Source organism: Ammospiza nelsoni, chromosome 2 (assembly GCF_027579445.1).
Source record: "Ammospiza nelsoni isolate bAmmNel1 chromosome 2, bAmmNel1.pri, whole genome shotgun sequence".
Classification (NCBI taxonomy): domain Eukaryota; kingdom Metazoa; phylum Chordata; class Aves; order Passeriformes; family Passerellidae; genus Ammospiza; species Ammospiza nelsoni.
The window spans coordinates 4195289-4219087 of NC_080634.1; the positions used below are offsets into that span (position 1 = coordinate 4195289).

Genomic DNA, 23799 nt, shown 5'->3' on the forward strand with positions numbered 1-23799 from the left:
ATATTTTGATTCATAGGCTGCAAAAAATTCACATTACAGTGACACTGACACAACAGAATTAAAGTGAATGGGAGCATGATTTCATTTTGAGGCAAGAGATGTATTTATTTATTTATTATTGCTAAATGAAGCAATAATATGTGCTTAAAGGATAGGTGCACCAGCATTGTTTAGAGGGTTACAAAAGGTTACCAGAGAAACTGTTGGATTTCTAGTGCTTTATCAAAATTAGGCAATTTCACAAATAAAAGAGCTACAGCATGCACTACAAGTAAAGGTACAAGGTGCACACATAATATGTATTGGAAAAGCATAATTTGAAGCCTCCTTCTCCATAAGCACAAAACATATTTGGTAATTTCCAGTTGCTACAGGGCCTGGTACCAGTAAAAAATTCTGTGCTGAGCAGTGCCTTCAGTGCTGTAAACAAAGACAGGAAATTTTTGATGTCTGTACCTTAAACAATTCCCTGCTGAGTTCTTGTGTTTCCCTGCCCCCATCTGAAGTGACAGTGGAACTGATGTGTATGAAGATCACAAAGAACAGAAATACAAACCAAGTCATGGAAGAAAGTATTAGGGATATTAGGCTCTGTAAATATCTGAGAATTTTATTCCTTGACTGCACTTCTCTGTTGAGATTATGCAGCTTTAATGATGCAGAAGAGAGGGTAAACTGGGAAAAAAAATCCAAACAGTTTAAATAGGACAGCTAGAAGGAGAAGACAGATTCCTTAGAATATTTGGTAAGCCAAAGCAAGAACCCTATTTTCTTACTCTAATGGAAGTCCTTCAGGTTCTAATCCATTATCATAGCAAGCCCCATTATAACTTGAACTTCTTTTCTTCATTTATATTGAAGAGGTGAATTAAACACATCAAATTGTGAGATTTTATTCACCTGAATTGGAACAGTTCCAACAGTTCTGTAGCCATTGGTATGTATGTTAAATTATAAATTTTAGATATGTATTTAATAAAATCCTTTCTCAATGGATTATGTGCCAAGACCAGTCAGTGCTGAATGACAAGGCAAAACCTTTTTCTTGGAGGTCCACTTACTCCTTAACCTTGACCATTGTGCAGCAAGACTACAGGCACAGGCTTTAAGACCCTTGGCTAGACACAGTTTAAAACACTCATATCTGTTTTTATGAGGAAAAAGAGAACAATTTTCTGTGTCCACCTTTTAAAATATATAAGGAGCATCTTCTATTTATAAACTGTTTCTTCTGAGGTCAGGGGAGATAAAATTCACTGCTGGCACCTTCCAGTGTGTAATTTGCAAGACCTGTCTTGGAGATCAGGTTCTAGATCAGAGAGATGAATAACCCATTACTGCAAGTCATTCTGCTTATTTACAGCATTAAATTGGAAAATGTTATTTCACGCCATTTTAGTATTTAAATTTTGCTTTAATCATATTTATATCAAGAAGCATACGTTACAAAACTGGCTAAGTGTAGTGACCAAATGCAAATAAAATTTTATATTGAGAAAGAAAAAGGGATGGTTCCTACCTCAAAGCCAGAAAATATTAATATGCACTATAAATTTTATGTTTCAATTAGTTTTTTTCTTCTTCACTGTGGAGCTCTGTATATTAAAAAGCATAGTTTGTGTTATGACAGGGCTAGATGTAGCCAGTGACACTGTAATCTCTCAGCCTTCCCAGGAACTCTGAAACAGGGGAGTATCAGCATTCCTGTTCTCAGCAGAAGTGACAAAATAGGGATATTGTTGCATGGTCACATGAAATATGATAAGAGTGAAATAATTTTCTACTGCGTCTAGTATGAATTTATCACAAAGACATCCCTCTAACAGAGAGTAAAAAATGCAGGTAAAGTTGAAGAATGTGTTAAATTTGAAAAGGTCAGAAATTTTATTAATGTCTTAGGGAGTCAAGAAAAAGGCAGAAAACAGTAGTCTTAGCTACTAATAAACTAGGGAGAAAAATGGAAGAGCTTTTGCAGTCCATCTTTCTCCCTTTCTAGCTGTCATTTGTATTTAATAAAGAAAGGTTTTATTCTGATAAACAATATAAGAAATTGAATATCTTCATCAAATACAACTACTCAGTCCCTCAAATTCAGCCAATTATATCAGTTTCTTAACTTCTTGAAGCTCTGAGGAATTATGCAATACTCTAAACTTTTGCAATTATTACTGCTATTTCTTTTAAGGTTCCTTGTTGTCATTTGAAAAATTGTGAGTACATCATTGGTGAGCACATTAGGGGAGCAGCCTGCTTTTAATTATCACCCGTAGGAATTCTGTGGCTCACAAATGGAAGTTGTATCTTGTCATGGGCTCCCAAAGTTTTCGGGAAGATAAGTAAACTTCAGAAATCAAATAGCTGCCCAATAAACTGTAAGCACACCACAAAATGGGACAGTTTCCAACAATTTCATAAGGAAGGCAAATTAATGATTATGAGCATGGAGCATAAAGATGCATCTTTCCATGCATTTCCAGAAGAAGCACAAGGAGGCTACACTGTGCCAATTATGCAAGAAACTTGTATTTATACTCTTGTGAAATACAAATTACTCACAGAGAACTATCAAAAGATCAAGTCCTCTCTGTGAAAAATGTTCTTCTGATAAAGATTACCAAGTTATAAAGAAATAAAGTAGATAAGGAGAGTTACCCAGAGGTCTCAATAAGTTACAAATAGGGATTCATACATTAATTTCAAAGTACAATATAGCAATAATTTTTCTGCTTTAAAGTACCTTTTGCTATATGACCTTCATTTCTCCAGGGAATTGCTGTAAAACATTCAGAACTTCAGGAAATACTGTCTCTAAAAATGAAAATCTTGGGCTAATAACGAAATTTCATTGTGAGCCAGTTGTACAGATTTGTAGTTTCTTATTTTGGAGTGCACTGGTACATTTTTATGTGGTTGTCTGACAAGAAGTCATTTTGTTCTGCAGCCTTTCAGCCAAAAATGCAGTGAACAAAATCTGACGTAGGACAAAATTAGCTGATTTGGCCTGGGAGAACAAAGATTTCTCAGCTTTCAGTCCAAAATTCTCCAAGTTCTGTCACAGCAAAGAGAAAGGGTTTTCAACTGTTTGAATAGTTGTGTGATATAACCAGACAGAGAATATCATGATCCTGAAACAACTGCCTTGTTGAGGCTTGGTAGTTGAAATACCTGATTTCAGGTAGATTATTAATAATTCTGAAGTCTGTGCCTTGCATAATAAGTGAGTCTTTACAGCAACACACAGAAAATCAGTTAAATGTTTGCCCTTGGAGATTCTAAGACATGCTCATAAAAGCATTTCTTCATAGACCTTCTTTGGGGCCTTGAGATACTACACATTGCAAATTATCTCTGTTGGTACAGGGTGTCTGCCCTATTCTGTACTCTGTCCATTATATTCTGTGGTCCCTTGATATCATCCACAAACACCATTTCTAAAAGAAAATATCTCTCATGTGCCATAGTGTCTTTCCCTTTAAAAATCATTCTCATTAATATAATCTCATTGCCACTGCTAATTGCAATTAATTTTTCTTTTATACTTTAAACTATTACTGAGACACTGACCAAAGCTTGCACTATTTGCAAGATTCCAGGACATCATAATCTCTTTACCTCTCATTAAAAGTGTTTCATGTTTGAGGCAGATGAAGTAGTGGGGCCTTGTTAGAGCCTTGTAATGACAATTCCTCCTTCTGTAGGAATTCCCTCATGGGAAAGAGAGCACACACACAGTGGATATAAATCCCACCAGCTGCACTCCAGGTTGTGCAGCTGAACTGGAAAACACTCATTCCTCCCCTTTCCATCCAAACCCAGAAAGTTAATCATCAAAAATTAATGTTCCCTAAGACCTGCATTAGGCATAGCAAGCTGTGCACGTATCAGCAACTGTATTAAGTTGTTATTTGTTCTCCCACCTGGCCCAAGCACAGCAGCCTGATTACATGTCCTGTTACACACAGGATAACATATAGTTAGCTAAGGAAACCTGTCTGCAGAGAAGGGATTTTAATGGAATGTACCCAAGCAGTAACCCAAGGCATTGCAGTGAAATCTCTAAATAGAGAAGGTAGAGAATATCTTTAAAATCAGGATTTGGAGGAGAGGGATGATACTTCTTTGCTTTCTTGTCTTTTGATGAAATTTAAAGCCAAATCCCTTTGCCAAATACTTCATTTTGTTGGGAGATTCAATTTGCAGTTCACAGGCAGTTTTCAAATTAAAAAATTAACCCAGTTCCATAGGACAGTGAGTGGACAGGATATGTAGGACATCAGATATTACTTCTCCTTCATCCCAGTATTATTTAGAATTGGATTAATAAATAGAAGTGAGAAAATAACTGAGCAGTAGAGCCAAGGAGGAAATTAGTTTTCCAATGAGATTTGAAAAAGAGATAAAGAGCTGATGAGGCAGAGAGATGATAGAGGAAAGTACCAGATTTAAAGAATTAGAAAGCAGCATGACCTTGTTAATTTTTCTATCAGTCTACAGCTGTCTTCACTTAATTTATACAAGAAATTATGTGCAGTCTTAAAATCTAATATTAAACCAAAGACTGCTATTTCTTTGAGTAATCATTAATATGAATTAAAATGAGACATCCCCAATTTGAGTGACAGACCTTTAGGTAAATTACATGATAAAAATAATGAGAAAATTTACGACTCTCAGTGCATAATGTTTTGAGTGACAGCATTATTTTTATAAGAATTAATATGGAAAATTATAAACACTATGAGACTCATCCTGGTTTAGAGAGCACCAGATGTTCCTCTGTGTCTTCTCCAGCCAAGGAGATATTGCATAATGATCTTCTCTAATTAATTAACCTGACCCTGCTTGAGTATTTTGCCTGGAATCAGCCTCAGTGAACAGGAACCAAACTGTTCTCAGTAGATAAAATCAGGACATTTCTCATAAGGAGCCACCTCATGTGGATCACGTTTAGTCCTCAGAATTTCTGGGTGCAATTTTGAAATGTGCAGTAAAATCAGCCATTTCTCTTGTCAATTTCTCTGCCTTTCTGTGAGGTCTGCATGGCATGTGTGAAGTTCACTGACTCTCAACATCCCTACTCCTTAAAGAGCCACAAGTCTCCATTCTCTCCACTTCTTTAAGTCACCACTTTGCACAATGTCTAACTAAGAAGGAACATATTCTTTCCAACATGGCTGTTAGAACTATCCTGTTTCCTTTAAGCACCAGCTGTTACTTTTTTGGTTCAGATTTTTCTTTTATGTTGGATTTTTATATCCTGAAGAACCATATATGCAGCAGCTCCCAGTGGCATGAGGCTGAAGGGAGCCTGGGGGCTGTGTGACATTACCCGTGGCCAGAGGAGTTTGTTTGGTATTGTTTGTTTGTGGCTGGGTTCTTGGCATGTGCTGGTTCTTTCTTCTGGGCATGTTCCTTTATTGTTGCTATCCCTGTTGCTAAATTTTAAAGTCAGTATCAGTGATGAGATTGGGGAACAGGTACAGACTGACAACAGTAGGGATAAGCAGCTGAGCACTTCTGGTATCTGGCCATTTATTGAGTATACCCAGTAGAAAAAGCTGTTTGCTTCCAAGGATCAACTGGGGAATTTTTAACTTCATGCTAATAATTATTTTTTTAATGCACAGTTTTCTTCTGTAATATTTTTCAAATTATTCAAATTATTTAAGGCATAAGTAGCAATCTGCTGCCTGCAAGTAAAATGTTTCTGATATGACTGGAATCAAGAAATGTAGGACTCATGCAATAATACATTTTCATTACATTTTCAACAATTCTCATCAAAACAAAAGTGCTGAGTATTTGGAATGTACAAGAGGTTTTGGACAGTAGTTTTAGGCAGCTCTTAGTGTTTGTTCATAGGATGTCACAGAGAGGCACCAGGGCTCTGAGCAATACCTCAGACATTCTCAGCTCTTTGTAGCTTCTGGGAAATGAACCATGTCTGCTGAATGTTTTTTAAAAATAATCACTACAAATGTGCTTTGGGATATAATCATTAAAATGAAATCTCCTAGCTTATTTTAGCATAGTAAGTGGTGTTAAACAAGCTTCTCAGTTTTTCTGTTCTGCTGTTATTAACCCAGTTTCCCAAGGGAAAAAATGTAAAAGCCTCCGATTCTGAAAAGAGAAAAAAAATAGGTTTTAGAACTGTTGAAAAGAGAGTTACTAATTACCAGACTCTCTGACCAGATATAATTTTTGCCTTGCTGGAAGGAACCTAAGGACCTTGCAGCAGCCATTATTAATGACACCAATGTAATTACTATATAGGAGAAAAAGAAATCTGGCATCTAAATATCAATTACATGCAGCAAAGGGTTTATCAAAGAAGTTCTAAGCTAGACCTCTATTAGATGCCTGGTTTGGCTTGTCTACTAATCATTGTTGTCAATTATTTAGAAATAGCTTCTGAACTTTTCTATTTAATAATAAAGTAGCCTATAGAGGTATTGCTGTTGTTCCTGCTGAACCAGAAATTCTCAATGAGAAGTATAATGCTGTTGAAGCAAGCCTGGAGGATTTGATATTAAAAAAAAACCCCATACTTAAGTCTCTGCTGATCTTGTGTTCTTGCCTGCAGCCAATACCATTTTCTTCAAGGAAAAGTACATATACACTGCTAATTCCAGTAACTGCTAGAAGAGCTGCACAAATGCAGAAAAAGTCTATTAATGGTTTTGTATAAGTGGTTTTCAAATGCTTTCAAGGCCATAGGAATAATGCAAACTATTACAAAACAACAAACACAACTAGTTCCATACCTCAAATAAAGCTAAGAAAGCTAAGTCCATTGATGACTAAGATTGGTTGCTAGTAAAATGACTTATTAATTGTTTTTTTCTATCCTCTAAAGCCTTTGAACCTCAGGAAAAATAGTTTCCAGAATTGTGCACTGACACAGCAATACTACCACTACTACTACTACTACTACTAATAATAATAATAATAATAATAATGTTAACCACAGGAACCAGTGTTAATCTTATGTGTTTAGGTGGGGTCAAAAATCAGAAGCAGCTGTTTTATAGAGCAGAAAGTTTCAGATAAGGCAACATTTAGATGATTTTGATGAACATACTGTAAAAAGGAAATGTTTTCTCATCAGAGATAATGTATCAGTTGCACAAAAGGAAGTGGTAAGGAGTTGAACATGTTTAGTCTGAATTAACAAAGTAGAGAATGTACTCCCAAAGCATTTTATTTTTGTTGTGTCTGTTATTATCAATTGCCTGCAGTGTGTTCACCTTGGGGTTTAGATGCACTAAGTTTTAGTTGCATATGATAATAGAGTTGGAGTTCTCTCAGATACTTTAACACCCATTCAGAAATCCAAATTTGGGTTTGAAATTTTCACAGATTTTTAGCAAACAAATGGCAAGTTTTGTGAACAATGACCTAAACATAACAAGCATACCTGCCAAATGATGATCATCTAAATGAAAGTGATTTTACTTATATATAATTAAATACAGTATCTACAGCTCTAGATCTCTAAAATCAGTCAGAATGTTTCCTTTAGATCCTCTTAAAATACAAAGTAGCTTTAAAATTAAAAAAAAATCATCTGTGAGCCCAAACTCTTAAAAACTGAAGCTAGCACAGTGATTTTTGCCATACATGGATGATTTACAGCCATAAAGGTGGATTCATAGATTAAATCATAACTATGCCTTGAGACATGAGTTTATATCTTTGTCTAAATGAAGGAGTTCAGATATTGTTACGGTTTCTTCCTGCAATATTCAATGCATTCAAGAGATACCTGGAGAGGTTCAAAGGTGTGAGAGTAAAACTGAAAAAAATTCCTTTTTTTCTCTCTCTTTTTTCTAAGACTGCATTTCAGTTGTACTTTAAGCACAGAAAAGGACAAGATATTAGTTTTCCTCTTTTAATGTCCTTTTGACATTAAATGAAGCCAGTGACTGTGTAACATTAGCAACCTCTTTTTTATTAAGTAGCACTGTCCCCAAAGCAGTCATTCTGGGATAAGGGAGAAATATCCAAAGGGAAAAAGGAAGCTCCTTTAGGGAGAGCCCCTCCATCTTAATGCACTAAACCACTACTTTCCTGTTTAATATCAGTATAATCACTTTACTATGTATTAAACAAAACTGTGGGTTTGGCATGGGGATGTGGTTGTTGGAATCAAAATGAACATTAGAGGAGCTTTTAATTTAAATTAATAATTTCATCAGCCAACTTGAATTCATAAAAATTGCACCTCATTCAGTAACTTCCATGTAGTTTTGTTGTTGTCCCTGAATAAACCCACATATATTTATTTGATTGATTGAAACAAGCAATAGTTTTTTAATGTATTTGCATTAGTAGTTTCAAAGTGCCCTTTCTTGATGTGCTTGTTGGGATGGCTGAGTTAACAACCTATTATTATGTACTCCTTACCGAGCTGTTAATAGCTTTAGTGTCTTTTGCTGGAATTCACCTGCTGCTCATAAACACATTTATGTTGCTCTAGGAAATTCACCAGGTTGATGCATCTTGTATTTGCAATGACCTTGTACAAACTACCTGGTTTTCATGCTTATACAAGTATCTCTATTATAGTAACAAAAGTCTTTAGTGGCTGGAGCAGCTCTTTTTAAAAGGTATTGATATCCATCTGTGAATTTTGTTAACATTTTTTCAGATTGTTGTTTTTGCCACCACTAGAAATTATATTTCTGCTCAAGTTAGCTACATCAGAAATGGGCACTTCCCAAAAAAATTGAACAAAAACTTGCTGTGTCAGTTTTGAAAGTGCAAAATCAGCTTTTTGATTTACTTGCTGGTTTGTTTACTTTGCCCTTGAAATTCATGTTCAATTAATTGGAAAAAAAGATTGCTGTTTTTGCTTTACACCCCATTAACTCACCGAGGTGTTTGAAGAAAACATAAACTTAAGGAATATGCTGTATTTATTGTTGATGTATTGCCAAGTTCTGCACTACAGTCATGACACCAGAGGTGAATTCAGCCCTTCTGAGTTAGCATTACAAGACAGATGTTTGCTGTTTGCCTGCATTGAAACACAAAAAGATTTTTGCATGTGCTCACAAATGCACCAAAACGTGATATTTCAGTGACTTTTCAATAGCTATTATATGTTTATATCAGAAGAGGCTTGCATAATGAAAAGCAATACACAATCTCTATATAGAGATCAGCAGGTTCCCTCTTGCCTCTGATTTATTATTTGTATTGCACTGATTAAAGTCAAACATTAGTTAGTGTCAGATTTTGTGTTTTAGGGCCAAAATTCTTCCTCCAAAATTGATTTTTGTTGGATGGTTGAAATCTGTCTTAATATTGTCAGCATTATTCTATGCTTAAAAATGCAATTTTCTTTGAAAAGGGAAGTATTTGTCCCAAAGACACACATTCACAGTTAGCATATGAAAGACTTGTTACCATTTAACATTCATATGGTCTGAAATGAATCTTAATGACTTCAGTCATTTTTTTTCCAGAACAGAAAATCTGAATAGCAATCTGATTCAATTCAGTCTATAAAAGTAGATATTTTGCTTACTTAAATAAAAGTGATGGCTTTATTAATACCATTGAATTTGTTTTCAAGCTGTTGTATATCAATAGGGATCTTTCCTGGATTTGCCAGGCAGGAAACATTCAGTAGCAGATGAAAAGAGAAAATTCTGCATTAGTCTGCTCTTCTGATATTGAAAGTTATTTATGTAGATGATTCAAACTAAGCTGAAACCAATCTTAAAATAAGCCCAGGGATTCTACATGTCCTTACATCCTAAAAGGCTGCAACACATCTTAGAAAGGAGTTTTAAAGGCATGATTCCACAAGAGGTTTTTAGTACAGAATGTGATTTTAGTACAGAATGTGGTTTTTATGAGGATGTTTGTAGAGCTGCAAGCATCCCACAGGAGTTGAAATTTCCAAGCAAGGTGTTACAAACCTGAAAAATATTCAGCACTGAAAGGAAGCCCTAATCCAAATCCTGGCCCTTTCTGCCTGTGAATATTGTAGGGATTCTGAAATGAAGTGAATTAAGGCAATTTGTCAGCAGCACTATTAGAGCTGAGTTCTGTGTAGCTGACTCAGTGCTGTACTATATTTTTGGATTGGTAGAATAATTTGATTTTCACAGCTTTGAACATATGTTGTGGGCTGTTGGGATTTTTTGGGAGGGAAGGGGGAAGAGTTGTTTGCGGGTTTTAGGAGATTTTTTTATTTATTTTGTAGTGTTTTTTGATGGGGAGTTGTTAAAGTAGGGTGCTGGCTGCGCTGTACTGTAGCAAGTCACCTCACTGTAGAAGTCTTCTGAAAAATTGGATGATTGCTCTTGTATTGAAATTCCACTTCCCTTGTAAGATGCCTCTCTGAATTTCAGTTGCCTTCACACTTCAGTAGGAAATGTGATCCCCAAAGTTTGAGTTCTGCCAGAGCAGTTCTGTGTGCACAGCTGTGATGTTACCTGTGCTGGTAATGCTGGGTGTGAGAACATTGCCTGGCCCATGGCTCAGCAACTTTGACACTTCAGGTGTTTGGGCTGTGACTTTTTTCACAACATACAAGTTGTCTCTTTTTATCTTTCTTCCAGGGTATTGCATTTTCAATTTAAATATTTCATTATCCAGTGACCTACTTCCCATCTGTAACTAGAAGTACTAGTTTTCTAGTACATAGTGTTTCTATGATATACACAGATATTTTGAAATTGGCTGAACATGTTATTGATATTGATTATTATTCACTACTTCTTGGAGTCAAGAAACTAAAATACACTCAATAAATTGTCAGAAAGTGGATTTTTTTTAAAATCCCCACAGTATTTTTTAAACACAGTTTGTAATTAAACATGTTGCCTAGGGATGTTTTGGAGGCCCCAAGCAAATTTTGTTGAAGGAATAATTAAGGAAATTCCTGGAAGAAAAGTCTATGAGCTGTAAGACACAATGAAGTCAATTTAGTTAATTCAGAAAGCCACTGATCTGCAGTTTGCTGGGCTCTGGGGGAGTGATAAGGGTAAGAATGGGGGGAAGGAACCTGCAGTGGCACCAGGACCTTGTTCAGAATTGTGAACCATGAACCTCATACACCAAAGCAATGACTTGGAATCAGCCCACTCTATATCCATAGTACTCTGGGCTTGTTTCACAGCAAAGAAATTTTCCAATATTCACATTTTCAGGATTGCTTCTGTTTCCTGTTGCACTGTATTTGTCAGCAGGTTTATTACATCATTTTGAAGTAAACCTTAGCGTTAGATATCCCAGGAGAAAATGTGCTTTACTGTCCTAAGGTGAATTTTGAGTACTACTTGAGTTGAATTTTTTACATTAGAAATTTAGTTTGTGCTTGCAGTAGCTTCCTGCTTCTTTCCAACTGGAAAAGAAACTTAAAATGAGTGAAAAGATAAGAAAAATCTTCAAGGCATCTGGAGAAGCTGGCACTTCTATATGCAGAAGTTAGAGAGACTTCTGGAGGTCCTGGTGCAGAGGTTTTCTGTGATAAATACTTTTAGTTAACAAACAACCATTTTCAGAGTAGCTTATTACTGCCAGAAATATGGGATTTGATATATGTGCTCATCTGACAACCCAGGCCATGTTCCCCAGCTGCCTTTGTTATATGCTGGATTGCTCCCTGTTCCATCCCTAACTTCAGGCCTGGTTTTATTTCACTTCGATCTCCTTGTTGGGACAATCAGCTCTCTCCTGCCTGCTGCCTTCACACCTGGCAGTCCCACTTGGCCCAGATGTGAACCACTCAGTTTTTGCTCTGCCCAGCCCTCACCTCCCTGTGCTGGTGAGAATTTAACATTGTTTTAGAGCCTCCCTGTCCTCATCTCTCTCCTCATTTAATTTTCTGCTTTTCATGCTTCACCTCACATCAACTCGTTTCTGCCTTTCCAAGTATATAATCCAATTAAAATGCATTTTGTCTGGGGTTTGACCTTTCTGTATTTTCTTTATGATTGGTTATCTCTTCTTCCCCTTTTCATGTTGACAGCTTCACTTTTATGTATGGAAAAAAAGTGATGAGCTGACTGACAGGCAATCAAAATATAAAATATTGAATGGCCAAACAGGTAAAGGACACTTGAGTGTTTCAGCTCCCCAGACTGTTACATCTCAGATTAATCAGGAGGGAGGCCAAGGAGGGAAGGGACAGGGTTACATCCTGAAGGGGCTGACGCCTTTAAGTGCTGCAGATTTCTCCTCTGAAGCAAACACTAGAGCCATTGGCAATTTTCTATCTGGCCATGATTTTTTGCTGCCACAGTTTTCTGCTTAGTTTAGATTGGTCCTCAGATCTTTGCAATCACTTTTCTAAATTTACTTCAAGTTTGTGGTTCAGCTGAAAACCAGAGGTACAGGGTTTTTTTAGGAAGAGCTTTTTTTTAAGAATCCTAATGGAATTGTTTACTTCTAGTTCTCTTATTGTAATTTTCCTACCACTCTGTGTTGCATTAAAAATTTCCCTAATCCTGTTGATCAGATTTTAATCAGTAATTAATGTTAGAAGCACATTTTTGAACATTTAAGTATTTTCTAAAATCTTCTGCCAGCATTCCTGTTAATTGACGTACTGTAGGTCAAAATAGTTTTCTAGGAGAAAATCACACACAAAATTAGTAAATGTAAAGAAACTTTCAGAGGCAGACACCAAGTTCCACAGGTATAGTTAATTTTATTGCTTTCAGTGTAATTACTCCTTATCTGCAACAATCTGTGTAAGGTGACAAAGGTGCTATGACTAGAGGCAACAGGCATTCAGAAGTTGTATTATGAAAATATTTTATTGTAAAGAAAGAAAATACTTTTTGAGAATCATTGGGGGAAAATTAGTTGTGAGAGGAGTATAGGCTCTATCAATCAGAGGCAGTTTCCATAAATTAGAGCTGTGGGGATTCTGTTTTTATTCATCACAGAGAGTAAGTACAAACTCCACAGTTTGATGTTATTTGTCTTGAATAGATTATATTTGAACTGATTAATCAATCAATGACTACACCTAATAATTAACTACTGTGTTATCCTAATGGGTGGCACAGCATTAAAGTTCAGGTGACTATGGAGTGCCAGCATAGCTGATCCCATGGGAAAAGTAAGGAAGAATTTGGAGATCTCATTGCACAGTGGACTAGAGCTATGATCAGTAAACATTCTGTCTTCCAGAATTGTGGTCATTCCTTTAAAATAAGGATGCTTCCTCTGTAGGTCACATTGTGTGTGTTCCTCAGACTGATGTACCTAGGAAAGAGGAAAGATGTGACCAAATGGTCTCATAAAAAATTCCTTTTTATTATTGGTGCTTTTATTTAAACATTTATAGCACCTGAATCATGAAACTCCAAATCTGCTTTATTTTAATGTGGTACTTAGTCAGCTTTGACATTGTGCTTCAGTGCACAGCATCAAGACCTGGTCCCTGTGGTATATAGATTTAATCTCTATTAGTTCTTCTTTCAGTTAAATAACAGTGCTCTGAAAAGGCCAGGCAGGATTATGTAGCTTAATACAGAATTTTCATGTTGCAGGACAATAGATATAGACTAGAAAATGTGTTTGCAAACAGCTGATAGTAAATTCAGTTACTCTCCCTGGATTCTTTCTACACACACACACACTTGTAAGCTGTGGGTACAATAAGTCTCCTTTAGCTGGCAGAAAGTGGAAATCCCTTTCCCTAGAGTCTGCCTAAGAAGACTTTTGTTACTCATGACACTCAATGAGCTGAATACCTCCATTGTCATTCATAAAATAAGCTAGAATAAGAGTATATAGCTCCCATTATATATTCTAAATCATAGCAAATTATATTTGGTTATCTTTTTAAATTGATGAACTAAATACTGATACTATTTTTATTAGAGCCATGTCCCTTTCAGCCACTCAAATATTAATGGTGACAAATATTGTATGCCTGAAAGTGCCAGGATTTTATCAGTGCTTTACTGGGAAAGTTAATCTTTTAAAGGTTATTTCAGCACTACAAGCAAAATTCAGTATTTCAGCTTTAATTTCAATTGATTTTTTTTTCACTAAAGATTTGGAGATAAATAATCTTTTTCTCACCTATAAAATCAGTATGTGCACTCTCTGATTGCTATAGGAGTCTAAAGTGATTAAAAGGTCATCACATTTTGGTTAGCATTTATCAATATTTTTCGTATACGTGTCCACAAAGTCTTCATTTCTGTGCTCTTTTCCTCTGTACAAAGGTGGGGATAAAATCAGAGAGCAATTTTTTCACACAGGTGTGACATGTGATAGTTAATCTATTTAACGTAGTTATCTATTTATTTAAAATTGTGAATGTTTTTGGAGGAATCCCCTTTCTTTTAAGTATATGAGAAAACTGGTGCTAATCATCACAATAATAGAACATCTGGATATTGGCTGCTACTCTGCTGCACTGCAGAAGCAGAAAGCGTTTCATTAATATTTATCCTCTGATGGTGCTACTCCATTAAATGAGGTTGTCTAGTCTTAGACCATTAGCACCATTGTGCCTTCCACTCAGCCAGTCTGTCTCTTTAGATATGAAAAAAATGCCTTATCTATAAAGCCAAGTATAAAATTAGGATAGATACAGATCCAGATGGGCAGAGGTGGCTGCAGGAAAGAATTTCATTCTGAAAGGTTTTCCTGTTCATGCACAGAGCAAACTGTCAAGGATTTGTGAACACTGTCCCTCATAATCAGAACAGACTCCATTTACAAGAAGAATCACACAAACAATAAGAAAAATACAATTTCCTTAAAAACAGAGCATTTTCAAATTTCATAATATAATTCTGTTTAACTTGGATAGGTAGTCATAGAGTTAGTATTACATTCTGTAATAACATTGGCATGGCTTGCATTTTTGTTATATTTATGTTTTAATTACAGATTTTCACCAAGATAATTTTGCAGTAGGCTATGGAAGAAGTCTTATGACTTTCCTCATATCAGATTGTGTCTCATACTTATATGAGTATATTATATTAGATAGACTCCTTGTACTCATGTTTAACCCCTCAGCCCCTGTGTTCTCAGAGCTGATTCTTGTGAGTCCTTTGCCACCTCAAGATCACAAATGCTGCTCTGATACTGATGTAAAGCATGAGAGCATTTCTTGTGTCCTTTTTCTTTTTGTGAATGCTGAACCATGCATAGTAGCCAACTGTATATTATCTTACTTTTATGTGCCGTGGGAGGTACAGCCATATCAGTTAAACTCATGCTTTATTTTGCAGATTTTGCAGTCTGTAGTTATCAAGTGCAGCATAAATGTAGTGGCCTTTCTCATTGATTCTGGCCCTGTCACTGTCTAGGTCAGAAATCTATCACAAGAGATAGATCCTCCTAGCACACAAAATCATGCTTCCTTTAGATGGAAAATAGAGTGCATGATAAGTGGGTTGATATATATCTGTATTTTGCCACAACCTGAAAGCAGGATCTGGGAAAAGCATGCACTAACATCCAAGAAGTACAGTTAGATCCTTTCATTTAAAATTGACTTTTTGAACACAGAATCCCTGCAGAAGTGAGTGCATATGGTCTATACCAGGAATAATACAAAGCATCCCATACTTCTGTGCAGACTAGAATTGTTTGGGTTTTTTTTGTTCTGAGTCCATCTTCAGCCTTCCTGGGAAAGATCATGGCAGAAGGAGTGGCCAGCCTTGAGAGCCACCTCCATGCACCTCTGTGGAAAGCTCTGGCTTTCCAGGTAGGCTGCAAATCAGTTGTCAAGAGAATGGAATAATGGCAAAGCATTCACTCTTTGGAGAATTCTCTGTATGAATCCAGTCCTAAAAGGCTGAATTCTTTGTGCAAAACATTCCAGCCCTGGGAAGTTTCCAGCTATGAATCATTTTGTCTTGAGTTTGAGCAAATTTTTCCTCAAGCTGGTTCTCAAGCCAAGGTGATAGGTTCCCTTTCCACTATTTCACATGCAGTAACAAATCTTGCCCCCTTCCCCACATGACAGCACCATTACTTTTAAGGTTGGGTACTCCCAGACATCATTTTTCAGTCTGTGGGATGGATGGCATGAGAGGCTGCAGAAGGAAAGGACAGGGGAGGGCATGAAGAAGGGACCATTCAGGGCTTCCTGCAAACCCAGGCAGGTGGTGAGGAACCAACAAGCCAGACAACCCCTGGAGGTGGCCAGAATACCTTCCAGAAGGGACAGGCAGTGATGGATGCCCCTCAGGAGCTTGAAGGACCCATTTTGTTGATTAAATGTCACCATCACAGCCCTTGTCACACTCATTGTCTTTGACCAACTACAAATAATGAATTATATTTGCTGCCTGCCTGTCCACACCCCTGGCTATGCAGGCAGTGTATCCCAAATGAATGTTTTACACAAGCAGCACTTAGCCTGTAATAACATATAATTGATTGGGTTTTTTTCCAAAAGTCATTTTGAAAAACAATTTGGGAAAGAAACTATTTGGAAAAGAAAGTGTCTTTCTCAGATTCTTTTCCAAAAGTCATTCCCAGTTTTTGCTGCTGCTGGCTTTTTTCCACAGGCTTCAGGGAGTAAATCTTGTCATTGGATCTTGGGGAATCTCCACTGATTTTTCTTTTTTTAATTCAGTTTTCATCCTCCTTTTAAAGACCCTATTGCTTTTTACAATTCCATCAGTTTTTTCTGCAATCTCTCTAGCAGGTCAAAAGAAGCAGTACATTTTTAAATGGTAGGACTTGCTTTGAAGCAGTAAGGTAGTCTAGGGAAAAGAAACAGCTTGCGATAGTAATAGTTCCAGTGAAATCCCTTTGGTGCTGCTCTCTTCCTTAGCTTACAGAATCTAAATACAAATTTCCAGAGCATTCCAAAGTATAAAGTCACTGCCCCTCTATGGGCCATGACTGAATCATGCTAATACCTGTATAAAACAAACCTTTGCTGTTTATGTAATGTGCAGTGAATCTTTCCAAGATCCTTCCTTAACAGGAAGTCATGTAAACTTAATCAGAAAAAAATAAAAAAACAACCCCTATCACTCAAACAAGTAGGCTTTCTGTCAGAAAAAAATAAGTATTTTCTGAAATGCATTAAAACATGTCTAAAAGCCACTGTATCTATTCAAAGTGAAGTTACAACATTTCAAGTAATTGGGAGAAGTCTTATATTTAAAGAAGTAATTAGATGGTGTATTAATTATAGTCTCCACCCATAAGTTTACATGTACATTTTATCCTACTATTTCAGTTTAAATGCATGCTCCTCACAGCTTCAAATTTTGGTAACAGACTGTAGAAAAAAATCAATACTTCCTCTTACTGTATTTTCTCAAATTATTTCCACTGTTTGAAGTGTAAGTTAAATGCAGTTATTTTTAATATTGATCATTGTTGCCTTCCTCCTGCTCCTTCCCTTAACAGAATCATGAGGCTGCTTCTGTGTGTTTGTTTTTTAATCTGGTTTTCTCAATCTCCCTGTATTCCTGCTGGGGGATAGTGATCCACCTGCTGCCCTGTGCTAAAGTGATTTGTTATGCATGGCTGAAGTTAACTCAGAGTGTTTTATAAATACTGTTGTTTTTATATAAAAAGTGCATGCATATTGCTGAGAAGAGGTTAAAAGTCCAACAGAATCTGACTGAAACCTAATCCTCTTCTGGTTATATCTCTTCTGTGAACTAGATTTCCTTCTGAACAGGCTGGAAGCCCCCTTTGAATAACTTACACTGCTCTAATATCACTGCATGGTATAATAATATGGTGCCCTGTGGGTGTCACAGTTGGACTGTTAAGCACATGCCAAGGACATTCCTGCTCAGTTTGGAGACAAATCCTGCTCCAAGGGAGCAAACCTAGCCTTAAGGCAGCTCATAAAATATAACAGATTACTGGTTTATCAAGTAACTAATGACAGGGAATAAATGTTCTTCTTCCAAGTCATCCTCTCATGTAAAAGCATCATCCAAGACCTGTCTAGCAAAGCAGCACTCAGTTAAAGCACAGAAATTGATGTTTCTGGTCTCCACACTGGAGCAGCTGGTCTGCAGTGGTAATTCCCAGAGCCCATAATTCTCAGGGATCTCCGTGAGACTCAGGAACTCCCAGCAGCTGCCTGGGAACAACTGCCAGGAGATTAACAGGGGAGTTTGCACAGAGTATTTCTCCTTATAGTGTTTCAAAGTGAATTTCATGTATGACCACATTACAGCTACCTGGAAAGAGACATTGAGCTCAGCAGCAGTGAAGCAGTTGAACCGTGCTCAAAGTTGACAGGCTTTAAAGAAAAAGTTAATTCCTATTTTCTTTTACCCACAGGTCTACCCACGGATAGCGCCGGCATTTTGGCACTACCTGCGGGTAGAAGTGAGTAGCGGGTATTTGAATACTCCCACATCTTTATTTTGCAGCTTGGTAGTGTTTCCTGACCTCCTAGTTTGTCCATTGTGCAAAAATAATGAGCTTCCATTCTAGTTGCCATTCTTCTGTGAATGTAGTCTTGTAGTAATTCATGCTGGTTTGACTATGGTTGGGTTGGTTGCTAACCCAAGTCACAAAAACATGTCTGTATGCAGGGTTAAAGACAAAAAATCCTGAAATCTAAAAGTCAAGGCCATATCATACATTCTGACTACAGCACAGAACCAAAGTACAGAAATCCATACCTGCACCTCCTTTTATAAACACATTTTGCATTCATGAGAAGAATATGGAGCTTCAGTTCTGTTATACCATTTTTGCAAAGATTGTTCAACTGAACTTGATATCATTTCTTCCCTCTTTTGTCCCTCAGGAGCATGAGCAGCTCAGCTATTCCTCCACAAGGTCCAAGGCTCCAAGTGTTATCATCACAGGTCTCAAGCCAGCCACCAAGTACATATTTCATATCAGAGTCAGGACGGCAGCAGGATACAGCGGCTATAGCCAGAAGTTTGAATTTGAAACTGGAGATGAAAGTAAGTTTCGCTGAAGGGAAAAAAAAAATAAATACAACAGAAGTAGCATCTAATTCTAAACCAATGAGATATGGGGAGTTTGAATGGCTGAACCCATACCATTTGTTTATCACAAAATGACCAGTGCTATGTGATAAAAAAGAAGCCTCAGACTCACAGTTCTGGATTTACAACAACACATAGAAAAGTTAGCCCAATGCTGCAGCTGAAGGAATGTTCTCTTCCATAAAATTTCTTTGTGGGTCCCTTCCAAGCTAAGATGCTCTAGGATTCTCTGATCCTTTCTTTCCTTGCAGAAGTTTTGCCTCTTGACATCTAGAAATACCCTTAGCCAGGCTTTCCCTAAGTCCCGCAGCTTCACACAAGCTCCCAGTGAGGGACTCTTCACCCTGCAGTTGTCAGTGCTCCCAGACTCCACAAAAAAACCTGGAAACTTGTATATGCATTTCCACCAACCAGTAAACCTACTAAATTTGGCACTAAGAAGCAAGAAACCTTCCCGTTCCTACAAAATATGCAAAAAGGCTTCATGTGTGATGTTCATGCTCTGAACAATTTTATATCTGTCATGTGTTGCCCTTCATGTTCAAAGAAACATAGAAAAAGGTATTTACATGTATTTGAAAGGAAATTAGTGTAGTAGATTAAAACATTAAAACACTCATTAATTAAATTACTTTAATTAGCCAATTATGTATACCATGTTTTTCATTAGTGTTTTAGAATTCAAGTTGTTTAAGCTAATGTACAGACTCAGAACTATATAAGTGCTTCTAAGAGCACCCAGGGATTTGTGTTCCATTTTTATTGCTTCTTAACTTCTATTTCAAAAATCAATCAGGGATAGATTTCCAAGTGCTTAATGCCTAATTGGACTTTTTAAAATTTGCTGGGTACTTAAGCCAATTGGTTTGAATAGGAGTTGAGCACTTGGGTGCTTTCAAGAATTTCAGTAGATCTTGTCTGTATCTTCTGGTGCAATAAATACAGGGCTTAATTCATGTAAAAAGAAAATAGTATTTAAACCTCTGTGAGGATTCGCATTGTGAAAATGTCACTTGCCCATCTAAATCAGGAAAACTGTGGCTCCAGTGACATTTCCCTCATTGGTATTGAGGGAATCTCCTGGGAGTGACATTCCCCTTACTCCATCCTGGCCCCATCTCTCCTTCTCAGTGCACTGATGCAGCTGGCTGCCTGGTAAGCTTAATTTTAACATCCTTTTTGAGTATAACATCAAAGCTGAACCTGGTACTGAAATAGACTGGAAAAATACATCTGTTTATGATGCCATGAACAGACCTAACACAGTTTATCTCTCAATAATTCTGGTTTCTTTTACTTTTGTGTCTAAGTTCTTGCTTCCTAAACTAGTGCATGGTTTCACATAGCTGAATAAATAGAATTCAGCCATGGTTTTGTCAGTATTTCAAGATACTGAGTAGCATTTACACAGAGAGATTTGGGAGAGTTGTGTTGAGATTTGGGCTGCTTGGTTCTGTCACTACCCATAAATATTAGTTTGCCCTTGCTGGCCTGCGTCTGTCTTACAAACCAGTTCTACTCCTGCTGTGCAGAAATCTCTCTTCATCATTTACTGTTCTGGCAGTGGGCGGCTCAGCTGAAAATTTTCTCATTTTTTTAATATACATTTTTCTCAATTTTTCTGAAAGAAAGCAAATAATATTAGGCCAAGGCAGTCTATTGCAACTCTTTCCAACCCTCCTCACTAGAAACAAGTCACTTGGTGAAAATTCCACTTTAGCAATTACTTTTTGTGGACTTTGAATTATATTTGAATTAACTCAAAAGTAGCATTTTCATGAGAAGGCTGGGAAGAATAGAGTGATTTAAAAGTCTGTGTTATGAAAAGAGAATTTATCAACCAGCAGTCTCATGAAAATAACAAAAAATATTATATGTCCTGCATTTGATAAAAATCCTCTTTAATCAACCTTAAATTGTAGCATCCTTCAGCTCCCTGCCAAATGAAATATCAGAATTTGTTAATAGATGGTGCTATAGCAAGAAATCAAAATTAAGTTTTTTCTTTGATAGCCTAATTACAGAAAATTAATGATTCATTAGCTGTGACATGTGTATGTCAATGTCCTAAAACACATTGTCCTTTGGCAGGACAGTGTCCTGGGTGAAACACTACCTGGGTCACTTCAGTTATAAAGTTATAAAGGGTAAAATAGCTACATCATCACCAGCAGCACTAAAACATTTTGGTGGGATTGCTGAAGGTGGTGCATGAGGGAGAGAAGAGCCAATCTGCAGTAGTAGTGGAAGAAGTTAGTTATTAATGCCTATGTGCTTTTTGGGAAGCACCCTCACTTACTGTACCACAGACTGAGGCAGCCACAGCCTGGGGAGCTCTGCTGTGAACTCTTCTCCCTGCTGCAAAGAAAAATAAGTGGAGCATCCATAAGAGTAAAATTTGTGTTTTCTTTTTGATAGGAAATGGAGCTACCTAGGATAGTCATAAAAATTCTCCTCAAGGAAGCAGGAATGGATGAATGGATGCTAACAGGCATTTCTCCCCTTTTTAAAGCCCAGAACTGTGCCTGGGAAATGTGAAACCTTTCCAAAGCACAGCAACCACCACTTGTGACTTTGTTTCTTGTTGCCATTTTATTCAGTCTCTGTTTCGGCACCTTACAGGCAAAGCACTGGTAGCAAAGCTGGCAGGTTTTCATGCACCCCAGCACACACACAGCTGCCACTGCTGGGGCTTTAAATTGGAGCACAAACCTCACTTGTAGCTCCTGCTTTTATCTGTCAGAATTACCAGCTATCTGAATCACCACAGAAACACTCTGCTCCTTCCTAACAGAGAATGAAATGTGTTCTGACAATTAAGAAAAACATTTTTCCTAGGGCAGAGATGCTTTAATCTCTGACTGTAACCACTCTGTTTTTTTTTTTCTCCTCTCTTCTAACCAGCTGGTTTTGGAATATCTTTTTTGGGTTGGTTGATTTTGTTGGGTTCTTTTTTTTAATTAATGATTATTTTTATTTTTTTCCTAGAGAAGTTTTTTATTTACATTACCTCAGAGGTCCTTTTGCACAGAGGAATTTTTAAAATATTGGACAATTTACAGCTTTTGGGCAGTTTTCATGCCTAAGCAGGGCTTGTTCTAAAATCAAGGTATTTTGCTTCTTGTCCTTCTCATCATTAGGAAAAAATAATCTGCAGGTGGAATGGTTGGCTTGTTCTGAAAGGGACCTAAGGGACAAAGTAGCATTCATGCACATTTATGCACTGTGTACTTTTGCTTGGGCTGGACAGAGTAATAAATGTGAATTTGTGAATGTGAAATGTGAATTATGATATTTAATCCAAAAGCAGTGCAGACTTTGTATACTTTAAATTATTAACAATACATTTCAGAAATGCTAATGGAATACCTGATTAGGTGTTTTATAAAGTTGAAGACTGTGAAAAAATAATTGGCTGAAACTGCAGTCTTGATGGATCAATAACTTTAATTTCTTTACCATAGTCTCAGGTGGTGATTTTTGTGTATTGCCAGAAAATTCTGCTGAATTTTCACATTCTTCTCCGTCTTCCTACATCCAAAAAATCTATCTCTAACTTTTCATCCTCAAATCAAGCTATTTTGGGTTTGCCACTTGATGTGACTCCATTCTTTCCAGAACTCCAAAGCCCAAGAAAAGGGTCCTGAATCATTGATTCCAGTGCAGGTTTAAGCACATGCCCTGGTTCATGCCATGACAGAGAAGCTATCCTAAGGATTTTTAGAAAAATCTATAGTATTACCAATGCAAAATTGAGTTTTCTTGGGTTTTTTATGATTTTTAATGTTTTGACAATAGTAAATTGAATTCCTTATTGAAACAAAAACAAATCAGATGACACATATCTCATATTTAGAAACTTCTTGTTAGATGTCTCCCCACCTCTGCCAAATCCTACTGTTCGTTCAGTATTAGTCAGCTCTGGATACCAAAGAATGTCTCATTTAGTCTTTAATGATTTCCTCGGTGTGTTTAATACTTTTAGCCATTTTTTCTTCACATTTGATTTTGGGAATCAAATCTGGTTGCACCACTGCATGTCTCCAGAAAACCCAGACTTCACTTCTCCTCTGCATTTCCTAAACAAGAGCAACATCCTCACTGAGATCTCAAACTGGCTGCACAGGCTTTCCATGTATCCACTGGCCAGGAGGGATATTAGGGGGAAACACTTTGAAGAAGTATTTCAAGTGGATAGGCACCAAAAAGTTTTACATTCTTATGCTAGTGACAGTCCCTTTTAGGTTCACCTTTGCCTTCTCATTTCCCCTTTGGCTGGAGCCCATCAGCTCACTGTATCACAGGAACTGCACAGGAAATACATTTGCACTTGTGAAAATGTAAAGGTTGCCCTAATGAGACTTTGTGTTTTTCTTACCTGTTGTTCTTAAGCACTGTTGTTTACAGTGCCTTGTAAATCCCCCTGACAGCCTGTTCCTGTCTGTTAGAGCTCCAGCACTCACTGTCCACACTTATCAGTCTTGCAGCTGCTCACTGTTATCAGTCTGGCTGTCTTGCTGTCACTTTTTTATCTTCCAGTCTGCTGGAGGGTCTGATGCCTGATTGATGTCAAATTGAAGTGGCCAAGGGATGTAGCTGGGAGACAGAAGTGAGCTGTCATTGGGGCTTCCAGCTCTTTCATACCAAATACACCAACTTGTAAAATGTTTTGGAGAAATGTGCTCAAAGAAAGAGCAGAGCTGAAAGATTCTCTCTGGTTTTCAGCCTCTTGCACTGGGACTGAAACATCTGCACAATTTCTTCCAGTGTGCCCAGTGAGGAAAAGAGGAAGCCTCAGGGTATTTCCCTTCAGCCCAGAGGGGAGGGAAGCTGCTCCTCCTCCTTACATTTGGATGAA

At 37.2% G+C, this 23799-nt stretch overlaps 1 protein-coding gene across 2 annotated transcripts in view; it reads left to right on the forward strand.

The window, feature by feature from the left end:
- Nucleotides 1–23799, forward strand: part of EPHA6 (EPH receptor A6) — a 597075-nt gene that overhangs the window by 480229 nt on the left and 93047 nt on the right. For both annotated transcript variants that reach the window (XM_059493881.1, XM_059493882.1), the window contains one exon: nt 18734–18896. In XM_059493881.1, the coding sequence (XP_059349864.1) occupies nt 18734–18896 (163 nt within the window). The remainder of the gene's footprint in view (nt 1–18733; nt 18897–23799) is intronic.